This window comes from Schistocerca nitens, chromosome 7 (genome assembly GCF_023898315.1).
Source record: "Schistocerca nitens isolate TAMUIC-IGC-003100 chromosome 7, iqSchNite1.1, whole genome shotgun sequence".
Lineage (NCBI taxonomy): Eukaryota > Metazoa > Arthropoda > Insecta > Orthoptera > Acrididae > Schistocerca > Schistocerca nitens.
Window position 1 is genome coordinate 358,555,992 of NC_064620.1, and position 15,031 is coordinate 358,571,022.

General features: G+C 41.5%; 1 protein-coding gene across 1 annotated transcript in view; it reads left to right on the top strand.

Moving 5' to 3' along the window:
- LOC126194690 (xanthine dehydrogenase) overlaps positions 1 to 15,031 on the top strand; it is a 262,170-nt gene that overhangs the window by 156,501 nt on the left and 90,638 nt on the right. Inside the window, exons 8-9 of the mRNA XM_049932909.1 lie at positions 10,158 to 10,234; positions 14,735 to 14,828. Of these exons, the coding sequence (XP_049788866.1) occupies positions 10,158 to 10,234; positions 14,735 to 14,828 (171 nt within the window). The remainder of the gene's footprint in view (positions 1 to 10,157; positions 10,235 to 14,734; positions 14,829 to 15,031) is intronic.

Genomic DNA, 15,031 nt, shown 5'->3' on the forward strand with positions numbered 1-15,031 from the left:
TCTGATGTCGGGTTTAAAGCCAAAATGCAAATCCTAGCTCCTGTCAAGAAGAATAAACACTTAACAACGCTAAAGAGGTACTCTGCTGAAGAAGTATTGAGAGTCAACTGTAATGAGATATCTAAGCCTGATAAGGATAGAAATCTCCAGTCTGACACTATCTCATTGGTTAGAAGAACAACAGTATAATTGTACCAAGTCTCAATGAGACTGTCACTGATCACTTAAGAGTCCTAACTGTGGAGATGGTATGCTGTTCAAAAAAGTTGATGGCCCCGTCCTTGGCACGGTGTAGTGGAGCTCTTCAGGTTGGTGGCTGCAATGGAACTGCTCTCTGCAGCCCTTGTGCAAGATGTGCTAAATAGCTACCTTGTAAACGGATATGCGTGAGCCTGTTTTAGGCACATATCAAGGTGGATGCTTGAAGAGGTGCAGTTTGCCAACGAATTCTACCATCACAATGTACACCACCTCATGACCTGGCTGGAATGCTGTTGACATCCTCTGCTACTCTGGCTGTGGAGTTCCAGAGCTATAAAGTTCCATGTCATCTGCACCGTAGGGGCTGAGCTCGCTGCAACCCATAAAATGAATAAGTTGTGCATGGTGCTGTCAGTGCCAGATGTCTATGGCATCATAGCATTCCTCCTGTACCCTGTTCTCCCCCGCCCCTCCCCCCTCCCCTCATTTGGGGCAAGAAATTGGAGTCCTGGGTGAAGTCCGCAGGTGACAACTGGCACCCACCATCCACATGGCATGTGATGAGCCAAGTACTTTATGGCAGGCAGGCTCCTGCACTTGTGGCAGCAGTGGTCAGGATGTGTGGCACTGCGACTCAGCAGACAGGAATGCACCTCTGGGGTGGCTTGTAATACTGATAGTGGCAAATGTGTGAGCTGCCAAAAACCAATCTGTAAGGAAACCATATTACATAAGTGACAACTTGACACAGAGGGCATAGCAATGTGAAAAAGGGAATAAAATATATGCAAAGGATTCAAAATCATGAGGGATGACTATTACCATGCCCAGGCATACAGGATAAAATCATGACATGCTGCACCACATCAGAGGGAAAAGAGCAGTGCTGAAGCATATGGGAGGGAAAAGTGTGGTGTATGAGCATCTGAAGTAAATGATGTTTGGAACCACTTGGAGGGAAAAGTGCAGTGCAAAAGCACCAGGGAGGGAAATTTGTGATGTGGAAGCAGTGAGATAAAACATTCTTGTGCAGAAGCACTTAGAAGGCATTGAAAGGCACTGAAAGAAACAAAAAGTATGTGCATATAATAAGAAGAGCCTGGGCCATGTGCACAAGTCAGGAACAAGTAGCAGTAGATCTCTAGGCAGTGTAGAACCAGAAAAATATGGCAAGCTGCATGCAAAAGAAGAGGCAGCAATGGTGCAGTCTGATGGTGGCAGACTCTGGTGGAGCAGAAGGATTGGTATCAGGAAGCAGCTGGTATCAAGATGGCATCACTGGGGTCCATGGCTGTGCCACCAAAAACAAGATGCAGCGACAAAGGTGGTGGTCGTTGGAGGTGGTTGGTCCAAGCAGTGCACTGAGGGCAGCGGCCAAGTAGTCATGGAGTCACAACGGCACTGGTCACTGGGTCAGGTGCTGTGTCAGGGACCACCGAATGCAGTGAAGTCAGGAGAGCAACATTGCCAGGCAGTCTTGACGTCATTGGATAACAAACCATCAAGACAATAACATGGAAATGCATCTGCCAATAATCGCACAGTAAGGAGTAGATGGATGCCTGTTTGCCACAGTAAACAAATATACAGTCAGCTCTTGATAAGATACAAAAGTGGTGCAAAGATCGGCAACTTGTTTTGAATATTCAGAAATGTAAAGTGTGCACCTCACAATATATAGGAAAGTAGTATCCAATGACTAAAGTATAATAGAGTCACAAAAAAATGGAAATGAGCGTTTGGCATTGTGGGCCAGGAGTTCCCTGTTCGGGGAAGTTCAGCTGCTGAGGGCAAGTACTTATTGCATTCCTGTCTGCTGACTTGTGCGTCGGAGATGGGGATGAAATGATGATGAGGACAACACAACACCCAGTCCTTGAGCAGAGAAAATCTCCCACCCCAGCCGGGAATCGAACCCGAGCCCCTTAGCGTGGCACTGCACCGTGCTGACCACTCAGCTAAAGGGGGTGGACAGTTGAGTCACAACTGGACTTAGTCAGCTCATACAAAGACCCAGGTGTAACAGTTTGTTGGTGTATGAGATGGAGTAATCTCATAGTTGCAGTATTAGCTGAGGCAGGTGGCAAGCAATAATTCTTTGGCAGGATATTAGGAAAATGCAATCAGTCTACAAAGGACACTGCTTACAACCACTTATGCACCCCTTATTAGAATATTTCACAAATTTGTGAGGCCCATACAAAACAGGAGACTGAATCCAGAATGAAATTTTCACTATGCAGCGGAGTGTGCTCTGATATGAAACGTACTGGCAGTTCCAACCTGGCAGCTCTAATTTTGCCAGCACCTCACCTCCTACCTTTCACACTTTGCATAAGCTCTCCTATGAACCTTGCAGAACGAGCACTCATGGAAGAAAGGATATTGTAGAGACATGGCTTAGCCACAACCAGGGGGTCTTTCCAGAATGAAATTTTCATTCTGCAGCAAAGTGTGCACTTGTATGAAACTTCCTGGCCAATTAAAACTGTGTGCTAGATCAAGACTTGAACTCGGGACCTCAGCCTTTTTCTAGCAAGTGCTCTACCTACTGAGCTACTCAAGCATGACTCACAACCCATCTTCACAGCTCTAATTCTGCCAGTACCTTGTCTCCTACATTCCAAACTTCCTGCACAGGAGAGCTTCTGTGAAGTTTGGAAGGTAGGAGACAAGGTACTGGCAGAATTAGAACTGTGAGGACAGGTTGTGAGTCATGCTTGGGTAGATAAATCAGTAGAGCACTTGCCTGCAAAAGGCAAAGATCCCAAGTTCAAGTCTCAGTCAGCACACAGGCGGGGGTGGGGGTGGGGGTGGGGGGGTGAGTGGGTGAGAGTGTGTGTGTGTGTGTGTGTGTGTGTGTGTGAGAGAGAGAGAGAGAGAGAGAGAGAGAGAGAGAGAGAGAGTGTGTTGGATTGGCCACTAGGGGAATGGGGAGGAAGAGTGGTGTGGGAGTGTGGGAAGGCAGTACACAGCCTGGATGGGGAAGGAGTGGTGTGGATATTGACTGAATAGAAAAGATATAGTACAGCAGCAGAAAACAGGTTAGCAGGTTAGCAGAGGTTTAGGCAAGGGGGACTGCGAAAATACAGAATATGCTGGAGAGATAATTCCCTCACGTGTAGTTCAGAGGAACTTTTTCCAGAAGGGAGTGTCTAAATAGCATGCATAGTGAAGCAGCTGTTTAAGTAATTTGTGTTGAGGAGAGCAGCATGTTGGGCAACTAGATGATCAAGTTTGCAATTTTCTGCAGTTTAGCAGTGATAGTTCATGTGAATAGACAGTTGGTTACCCATCATGCCCACATAGAATGCTGCACACTAATTGCAGCATAGCTAATATATAACATGGCTGCTTTGATGCATACCTCTGCCTGTTATAAGCTAAGAAACATTTGTGACTGCACTTTGGTAGGAGGTGGTGGGTGACGAATGGGACAAGTCTTGCATCTGAGTCTTCCTCAAGGGAATGACCCATTGGGTGCAGAACTGGCAGCAGTTTTGGATGGGGATGGACAAGGATAACATGTAGGTGGAGAGATTAGCAGAACACTACCTTGGGTTGTGAAGGTAGGATTGTGGGTACGATGTACCTCCTCTTGTGGCATGACAAGAAGTACTATAAGCCCTGAGGAAGGATGTGATTGAGCTTTTCAAGGCCAGGGTGATACCGGGTGATCAGAGGAGTGCTGATCAGTTGCTGGTTAGCAGGTTTACTGGTGTTGAGGAGGAGATGGCATGGGAGATTTGCTTGTGGACGAGCTCGATAGGATATTGTCAGTTAATAAAGGCTCTGTTAAGGTTATTAGCATATTTTGACAACTCCTGCTTTCCGCTCCAGATGTGGCATCTGCAAGTGGTGAGATTGTAAGAAAGAAACTTGTCAGTGTGGAAGAGGTGACAACTGTCAATGTGGAAATGCTGTTGGTGGTTGGTGGGCTTGTTATGGACAGACATATTTAAGGAGCTATCCGAAACATGGAGATTGACATCTAGGAAGGTGACCCATTGAGTTGAGAAGAACCAGGCTAAGCTGATTTGAGAGTAAGTACTTGAGGTTATGGAGGAAACGTCATGAAAATGTCACAAATGAATCTGAGCTAGACAAAGAGTTTTTGGCTGGATTGGAAGGGTTCCTCCAGGAGGCCCATAAGTATAGGTGTAGGATGGTGCCATGTGAATACCTGTGGTAGGACCATGTATTTGTTTTATATATTTGCCCTTTAAAAGTGAAATAATTGTGGATTAGGATGTGGCTAGCCAGGAGAATTAGGAAGGACCTGGTGGATCTCATATGGGGGGACAATGGGAAAGGTAATGCTCCATGGCTGCAAGGTATACAAGGACATTGCATCCACTGTGTCTGTGAAGGAGTCTGGTGGTAATGGGACAGGAACTGTGAAAAGCCAATGATGGAAGTGAGCAGTGTCTTGGACACAGGATGGAAGGTTATGGACAATGATTTGGAAATGTTGGTCAACAGAGGCAGTATTTTATACTATGGGAATGTTGTTACCAGTCACAATGGGATGACAAATAGGGAGACCTGTGTTGTTGGATTTTTAGAGTTTGGGGAGTAGTGTAGTTGAGGGTATGAGAGGAGGGAGATGGATTCATTAGATCATGATTTGGTGTAGATCTAAGGCCATGAGGAACTGCTGGAGCTCATACTGGATTTCTGGGATGGTATCACAGTCATAAGGTTTGTATGCAGATGTGTTAGGAAGTTGGTAGAGACCCTACTGTGATCCACAATGACAATGTTGTAGCATTTGTCTGCAGGAAGGATGATAAGATCTGGACTGGTTTTCAGATTACAGACATTGAGGTGTTCCATTGGAGGGAGGGATTTTGGAAAGGAAGATAAGGCTAAGTTAGAGGTGAAGAATTCTTGAAAGATTAGCAGGAGATGACTGGGTGGAAGGGGAGGAGGATCACAATTAGAGGGAGATTTGAACTGTTTTAAACAAAGTTCTATGTGGAGTTTTTGTTGATCATTGTCAGTGGGGTGTGTGGTGAAGGAATGTTTCCACTGCAGAGAACAAGTGAGGAAAGGACAACCTTTGCTCTTTCCTCCATAGCCTAACACTTACTCCCAAATTTGTTTCACTAGGTCATTTTCAACTCAATGAGCCACCTTCATAGATGTTGATCATCTCTCAAAAGGCTCCATAAATATGTCTGTTCACATCAAGCACATCAACCACCAACAGTATCTTCACTTTGATAGCTGTCACACATTGCATATCAAAAAGCCTCTTCCTTACAGCCTCACTACCCGTGGATGCCTTATCTGCAATGGAAAGCAGGAGTTTCCAAAATTACTTATAACATTGCCAAAGCCTTTACTGACAGACAACAGCCAACCCAGCTCATCCATAAACAGACCCAATGTACAGAATATCCTTGTCCATTCCTGTTCCAAACCTGCTCCAAATCCTACACTCAATGGGTCATTCCCTTGTAGAGGCACTCAATGGGTCATTCCCTTGTAGAGGAAGCAGGTGCAAGATGCATCCCTTACCCTCATCTACCACCTCCTACAAAAGTCCAGTCACTAACATTCCCTAACATATAAAAGACAGAGCTGTGTGTGAAACCTGACTTGTTATGTAAGAGCTATGTTGCAGCTACTGTGCAGCATTTTATGTTCCCATGATGGCTAACCAACTATCTACTCACATGAATGGACAGCATCAAACTGTTGAAACCCCCGAAGTTGATCATCTAGTTGCCAATCATGCTGTGCACCACAACACAAATGACTTAAATAGTGGCTTCATTTTGTGTGCCATTTGGATACTCCCATCCAGCACAAGTTTCTCTGAACTACACAGATGGGAATTGTCTCTCCAGCAATTCCTGTATTCTTGAATCCTCCTGGTTATACCTTCACTGACCTTTTCCCCCACTACCTCAGTTTATATTTTCTCTTCTGTCATTGACCACACCACTCTTTCCCCATTCAGATGCGTACTGCCTTCTCTGACCACTATCCTTCCCCTCCCCAAATTCAGGCATTCTCTCTCTCTCTCTCTCTCTTTCTTTTTCTTTCTTCCCCCTCTCTCCTTTCCATCTATCTATCCATTTCTCGTCCTCTCTGTCTTTACCCTTCTCTCTTTTTCCCATCCCCATATCTTTTATATGCTCTACACCCTCAGAACTCCTTCTGTTGTATTGCGCAGCTGCTAAGTCATCTGTCTTTCCTACTCCTGACTTGAATTCTCTAACTATCACCTCCTTGTCTTGTGCATCCTTCCCTGAACCCTCCCCACAGCCATCAGCTCAGGCAACTGTTCTCAGTATTCAATAATTAATGTCACTGCAGCATGGTCCATACAGGTACCCGTGCCTGTGCCTGTGCCTGTGTGTGTGTATGTGTGTGTGTGTGTGTGTGTGTGTGTGTGTGTGTGTGCGTGTGCGTGTGCGTGTGCGCGTGTGGGCGCGCGCGCTATAGCCCTCAAAAGGTGGTGAATGCTGTATTCTGTTATGTATGTCTATGCACCATATGTCTGTCACCTATGGGTCAGTGGTCGTCTTTTCATTATTTTATTCATTGTTACATTTAAGAATTTTCATTATTATTATAGCTATGGAACCACACATGTTTAGGAATAGCTAAATTTGTACTGTAGAGAGGAAAACTTGTGAGGGTAACAAAGACTCCAAAATATCTGAATTTACTAATGTTTCCAAAGGTGGGAATTATTATTATAATACATGGAAGCAATCTCATCTTATCAGGTTTGATTCCATGGAGAAGCAGTGACTATATTTATTTCAAGTAGTAAAGGGTACAGCAATCAGTCATAAATAATATTTAGAGCGTATTCATTACTTGGTCACTGTGTGGCCAAATTCAGTGCCAGACCAATCAAGAACCAATTACAATAAGGTAACATGCATGTCTTATTAAATGTACAGTTGTATAAGGTTTAAATTGAATCACTCATTTTCCACATTATTGTAGTTGAAAGTTTATTAGTTTTAACACTAAACTTTGTAAATTATAACATATTTTTTATGTGAAACTTATGAGAGAGGGAAATTTTAAAGCAGTAAGATTTCTGGTCCTCTTTTACATACTACTGTGGGTACAATAACTTATAACATCAGTCTTGTCTGTTCCAATTCCTTCAACTGTGCTTAGTATGTAACATGGTCTTCATAAAAAAAAGTTATTAACTTAGGTATTTTGAACAAGATGTTTTGCACTTTTTAAACTATGTTCAAATGCAAAGTGTCCACCAATAACTGATGCCACCAGTTAGTTCACACAATTACCACCACATATAAGAGTAAAATGTTGGTCACTGTTTTTTGTTGCAGCCACCTTATTTGTTTTTCGTAAATAACTTTTCAAAAAGTATGAAATAATAAATGAAATGATAAAACATATGAACTGTAAAATAAAGTTAATACATGCTATCAGTGCATCACGCATGTAAACAGGGTATTGCAGAGTGACATAATGTCCACTGAAGTCAGCTGCATTGTAACTGTAAACAGCAACCTCTGTCTGAACTCAACCTTTGACATTAATAGACAAGTTATGCATAAATAAGTGGTTTTAATGTTTTTAGCTTAAATTTTCTGGTGCGTATTTATGATTAACTTGCTTTTATAGCTTATGCAGCTGTACATTTAAACAATGGATCTCCAGTTTGGAATATCAACAATGTAAGGAAAAGATACATTGCTACTCACTGTAAAGATAACATGTTGAGTTGCAGACAGACACAATGAAAAGACAGTTACACATTTTCTTTTGGCCAAAGTCTTCTTCAGAAAAGGAAAAACACACACATGCACATATTCCTTCATGCAAGCAAGCACACCTCACGCACACATGACCGCCATCTCCAGAATCTCAGACAGGAATGCAACTATCATGTAGAATGGAAGCAGCAATCTGGAGGGGGCAGGGAAGGGGAAGGAATAGCAGGGTATGGGTGGGGGTGAGGAGGTTGGGAGAGAAGAGCACTGTCTGGTGGAGTGTGCAGGGACGAGACTGCTACCAGGCACAGTGTTAGGAAGCTGTTGGGCAGGAAGGTTGGGAGGAGGAGGACTGAAGGGGCAGTGAAAAACAGAGGAATGGGTAAGGGAAAAGATGGGTGGGTGTGTTGGTAGAGAGCAGCACACAAAGACAGTGGTGGACAAGAATAGGGGGAAAGTGATAGGACAGATGGGGTGGAAACTGTTGGATGGTAGGTGTGGGGAGAGTGGGTTACCTTAAGTTGAGGCCAGGATAATTTCACAAGCGGAGAATGTGTTGTAAGGATAATTCCCATCTGCGCAGTTCAGAAAAGCTCGTGGTGGAGGGGAGTATCCAGATGGCTCAGGTAGTGCAACAGTCACTGAAATCAAGTGTGTTATGTTCCACTGCACGTTGTGTCTGAGGATTGTCTGCTTCACCCCTGGCCACAGTTTGGCAGTTCATCCTAGTGGATGGGTGGTTGGTTTTCACAACAATATAAAGTCATGCAATGACTGTAGCAGAGCTGGTATATGACTTTGCTGCTGTCACAGGTGGCCTGGCATCTGACGGAGTAGGATAAGCCTTTAACATGATTGTAGTAGGAAGGCCAGTGGGTGGATTGGACAGGTCCTGCACCTCGGTCTTCCACAGGGATATGATCCCTCTGGCGAGGGGTTGGGATTGGCAGTGGCATAGGGATGGAGTAGGATGTTGTGAAGATTGGGTGGGTGACAGAACACCACTTTAGGAGGGGTGGGAAAGATCTTGGCTAGGATGACCTTCATTTGAGGGCATGATGATGGGTAATCAAAGCCCTGACTGTACATTTAATAAGGCATGAATGTTACATTATGGTAACTGATTCTTTATATGTCCTCTAGCACTGAAGATGGTCATACAGTGACCAAACTCTGGGCATGCAATAAACATTATGTGGGACTGATTGCTGTACTCTTTACAATTTGAGTAACCTAGTCATTTTTGAAGAAATAAAATATAATTTTTCGGTTTGATCATCATAATCTACAACCAAAAATTTTGAACAGTAATTTGTGTTAATTTTTTCTTGTTAGTGTGCAACATTTACTGATAATGCAATATTTTGTAAGAACTAAATTGACCATACTGTCAGTTTTTGAAGAGTAGTGCAGTTTCATTTCAGAATTACAGTTTTTTTCACAAATTCATTATAATTGTTTTTGTGTCATTGCTTCTTAATTGTGTCTAAAAATAATGGCCTCCATTGGCAAAAATAATGAATACCATCTTCTGTTTCAAACAAATTGAGGGTTCATCAACAATCAACAACAAGAGCCTATAACTCACAAGTGAACGTCATGGAACATTATCCATATTTTCATCCCTTGTAGTGAATTGGCTTTCCTCAGTAGATTGTTGAGTGGCTTATCGTACTTTCAAGCATGTGTTATTATTATTTTTCCTCAAATGAATGGCAGGCCAGTCAAATGTTTATTCATAAATATTAAAAAAATTATCTTACAGCATGTTACTATCCATACAATTAGATAAGTGTCAGAAAATCAGAACTGATGATGTGTTCGTATTTTGAAATTCAGAATTGTTATAACTGGCAACTTTCCTTTGTCCTAATACACACTTTTGTTTACTAAGTTTATGCTTCACACAAACTGGACTTAATTTTGTTGTATCATGATTTTCAGAAGTACTAATTCTTACAGCATTAAATAGTGAACATAAATGTTGTATTGCACATGTCTTTGCACCATATGATATCTTTTTTTAAAACTTTCTGGCATTGTGTATGTCTTTATTATTATTTTGTGGACAATCTCATTTTTTGTGCTAATACTATCAACTGTTTGGTGAGTGGTGATTGTTTTGTTATGATGCTTAAGTTACGATGTCTTGTGTGTGTTTTGTGGGCTGTATAATATGCAAATGAAAACTGAGAAAGCAGCTGTGATTAACCCTCTTTCCATTTTTCAATCCTTTCTCAGGTTATAAAACAAGAGTGTTCGTGGCTATAACTGAAATGCTGCATTGGTTTGCTGGAAAGCAGATCAGAAATGTTGCTGTAAGTATCCAGAAAATATTATTTATTGTTGTGCCTATCACATATATGCAGGATGTATCACAAAAACACAAATCATGTTTATTAGTTGTGCAGGATAGAAACAAACATTTCTCAAGAGGAACCCTTGTCTAGAATGCATAGCTTTTGGCTCTGTGAGGTGTAAGAGTGAAGTGTAACAGTGATGGCAAAGCTTCTTTAGATTGTGTTTGGTATTCTAATTAATTTGCAACTCATTAGCTATTGCAGAAAGAGGACACATATACTGCACCTGTAGAATACTTAATACGTTGAGCAGGATTGGCAGACTGATCACTTTTTAAGATAGAACTCATGTCCACAAATTTATGATCTGTGTGTTGTAGGGTGTTGCAGTTAAAGAATGATGTGGATATGTCGCTATGTCGACTGGTTGATGTTTCACATTTAATTATCAAAATCAACAAGATTGTCAAATGTGCTGTATATTACAAAAGGGGGTCAAAATTTTGCATTCCAGCTCAATTGCAGAGTGTAAATTAGCAGTGTAGAGACTGAAGATGAAACAGATGTGGCAATACACTCAGTATTTTATTGCAGCATGGATCATGCAAAAAGGTCCACCTCTTAAACACTGAAGAGCCAAAGAAACTGGTACATCTGCCTAATATAGTGTAGTCCCCCCCCCCCCTCACCCACTGACACCCCCCCCCCCCCGAGCATTTAGAAATGCCACAACATGACATGGCATGGATTCGTCTAATGTCTGAAGTAGTGCTGGAGGGAACTGACATCATGAATCCTGCAGGGCTGTCCATAAATCTGTAAGAGTATGAGGGGGTGGAGATCTCTTCTGAACAGCACATTGCAAGACATCCCAGATATGCTCAATAATTTTCATGTCTGGAGAGTTTGGTGGCCAGCAAAAGTCTTTAAACCCAGAAGAGTGTTCCTGGAGTCACTCTGTAGCAATTTTGGATGTGCGGGGTGTCGCATTGTCCTGCAGAAATTGCTCAAGTCCATCGGAATGCACAATGGACATGAATGGATGCAGGTGACCAGACAGGATGTCCTCCGCCATAGCTGAGTGGGCAACATACCAGCTTGTCATGCTGGGGGGCCTGGGTTCGATTCATCAGACAGGATGCTTACATATGTGTCACCTATCAGAGTCGTATCTAGACTTATCAGGGGTCACATACCACTCCAACTGCACACATCCCACACTATTACAGCCCTCCACCAGCTTGAAAAGTTCCCTGCCGACACCCAGGGTCCATGGATTCATTGAGGTTGTCTCCATATCTGTACATATCCATCCACTCGATAAAATTTGAAATGAGACTCATCCAACCAGGCAACATCTTTCCAGTCATCAACAGTCCAATGTCTGTGTTTGGGTGCAGGCGAGGCATAAATCTTTGTGTTCTGCAGTCATCAAGGGTACAGGAGTGGACCTTTGGCTCCAAAAGCCCATATCAATGATATTTTATTGAATGGCCCAGCATTGAATACTGTAGCAATCTCCAGAAGTGTTGCACTTCTGTCTTGTTGAATGGTTCTCCTCAGTTGCCATTCATCCCATTCTTGCAGGATCATTTTCTAGCCGCAGCGATGTTGTAGATTTGATGTGTTACTGGATTCGTGATATTCATGGTACACTCATAAAATGGTCCTACAGAAAAATCCCCACTTCATTGCTACCTTGAAGATGCTGTGCCCCATCAGTCCTTTGCTGTCTATAATGGCACGTTCAAACTCACTTAAATCTTGATAACCTGCCATTGTAGCAGCAGTAACTGATCTAACAACTGTTGTCTTATATAGGCGCTACCGACTGCAATGCCATATTCTGCCTATTTACCTATCTCTGTATTTCAATACATGTTCGTATGCCAATTTCTTTGGCGCTTCAGTGTATTACACAAGCATACATCGTGGTTTTCATAGTACCCCAGAGAAAATAGTCAAGAAGTAGTCAAGTGGTGAAAGATCTGGTGACTACAATGACTATGGGACAGGTCCTCCTCTGCCAACCCAGTGATTTGAGTGTGTAGAGTACTATTATTTTGTAATGATATTACCTGATGAAATCATCATGACTCATTATCCTGTAGGGTGAAAAGAATATCTCTGGGAGAAATGAGGTAGTTAGGTCATGGCATTCTGTTTGACATTTGATATGGCCCAACCAATTATCCCAACCCATATGATCACATTGATCCTGTATTGTTTATCTGTAAACACTCGCACACATGGATTATTGTTTTGCCAACTGTCGGTGCTGTGAAAGTTTACAGTATCACCTCAAATGAATTTGGATTCATCAATAGGTAGTATTAAAGTTGTTAATTATGACTGATATATGCAAAGCTGCGAATAACTTGGGCAAACTGCTTGCCAGGGTGGTCTTCAGTAATGTTGCATGGACTTCACAAGTGGTATGGATGTAGGTCTTATTCACAGAAGCCTTTTCACACATTAGACGTACCAAATGCTTATGATACTTAGTACTGGTGGATGATTTCTTTTCAAATTTCTCCAGTGTATCTCCTTCAAAGGCAGCATTCTGAACTAAGCAATACTCAGAACACTCAAACCACACATTAGAACTACAATAAAGCCCCATTTTTACACTTTTCGGCAGACTGGCTCACAAATGTGTAAAATGCAGGAAAGCATAAGAAACACAAAAAGCCAAAATGAGTAGATTACTCTTACCATCATTAGCTTTATGTTGTTCAAAATATGAAATTAAACCATTTAAATGTTGCCTATTTACAAAAATCTGAAATAATGTTTTTTTTCCCCCCTCCTAACAGCAATTACCTCTACTTGTTTCTCCACAGCATACAAAGCATCAGTCACAAAGGCAGTATCTGAGTACTGACACACAGAAACGTGTACAGTCATATCCACTGGTGTAAATAAAACATGGAAGTTAATGTCCCTTATGTAACTACATTAAAAAGATATTCATGTTCTAATGTCAGACTTTTTATTGCTAATCATTATAAAATTATGGTAAATAAAACTTGTTAAACAATGTTGGTTAAAACACTAAGGTTGGCAGCCTTTGCAAACAGAGAAAAATAGGCACAAAATCTACAGCTTGTTGCCGACAATGACGTCACTTGGTTCAGGGATGTGCTGGGTGAGGAAGATGACAGAAGTTGTTGTCATGTTAGAGAGCATCTTAGGAGGAATGTTTACATCTGTCATCAGATTTTACCAACCTAAGACTGTGTGCCTAGTACGGATTAATGTGCAAGTAACAATGATTTGTATAAGCCCATTATAGAAATGTCCATCTTCAAATTTGGTGGTTATTGGTGTAAATGGCTGTGAAATTAAATCAATGGTGTTGTAATACAACACGGTGAGCAGAAGGAAGGTTGCTTCTGGAGTCTCTATTGTCAGATCTTGATTATCATTAAAGCAGTGACTCAGCATACTTTCCCACCCTTCCAAATACTGCAAACCAATAATACAGGCGGCCACAATCCAACATGCCAACAATGAAAATCTTGCTTACCATGCTAACACTGTACTACATGATCAACAACTTTGCATATAGTCTGTGTTTTCTGCTTTGTTCCAAGCCTGATATTGAGCAGGAATATGATGCACTTTTTGCATAAATCTAACTTCAAAGAAAACTTAAAATGCAGGGAATGTTGAAACACAGAATAATTAATGATAGAAAACACTGCATCGAGAGAGCAGGACTTCTGTTGGGACTGATAAAAATGAATGTAGAAAGTGGGGAAAAAGTAAGAAACAGGAATATAAAAATGGGGTTTTGCTCTATATAACAAGAAAATGTATCAAACAGAAAATATTACTTGCTATATGCACATACTACAAGTTTGGAAAACACCAAGTCCAATCTGTGGTACTTACTTATAACTTTCCAGTCTCCCATAATTTCTCTAAATTGTTTGAAATGTTGAATTATGTGTAGTATTTCTGTTGGAAAACCTATCTTCATACACTCTTCCACCAACTCTAACATTGCCATCAACTTATCCATTTGCAGGCAGTGTATTGGTCAGTTTATTACTTGTGTACTGGTACATAAGACTAAGGTAAGATGTATTGCTTCCAGAGGAATACTATTAATGTAGTCCATATGTGTAAATTAGACTGACAACTAATGTGTTCTACACCCAGTCAATGAAGTTACTAGACACAATGTATGAAACCACTGTTCTCAGACTTCAACATTCCATAGTGTCCAGACTATGCATTTCTGGACAGGCATTCACTTTTGAAAAATGATCAATTTGCAGTCTTGCACAACATGCTAACTGTTATCTGTGTTTTTATTAAGCCATGTGTATATATTCTGTTAGTGTATGTATGTCCTAAATTTGACTTGTAATGATCATTATAAGATGACAGGTTCAACAAGACTTTACTAATGACAAATAAAGACATTCTACTATGTGTATATTTCACTAAGAGATGAAAATATCAATTTATTGTTTTTCACACATCTTCCAACTGATGTATTTTTTCCAGGCAGTTGGTGGTAATATAATGACTGGGTCACCTATATCAGACTTGAACCCAGTATTTATGGCAGCAGGATGCGAACTTCAAGTTCAAAGTGCAGGTAGCTATTACAAATGTGTTAGCAAATGATTATCACTAAAAATATAACGGAAACAGTTTCACTCTATTACTAGGAAAAGAGAATGGTACACTTTAAATAGTGAATCCCCCCCCCCCCCTCCTCTCTCTCTCTCTCTCTCTCTCTCTCCCTCCCTCTCTCTCTCTCTCCGTGTGTGTGTGTGTGTGTGTGTGTGTGTGTGTGTG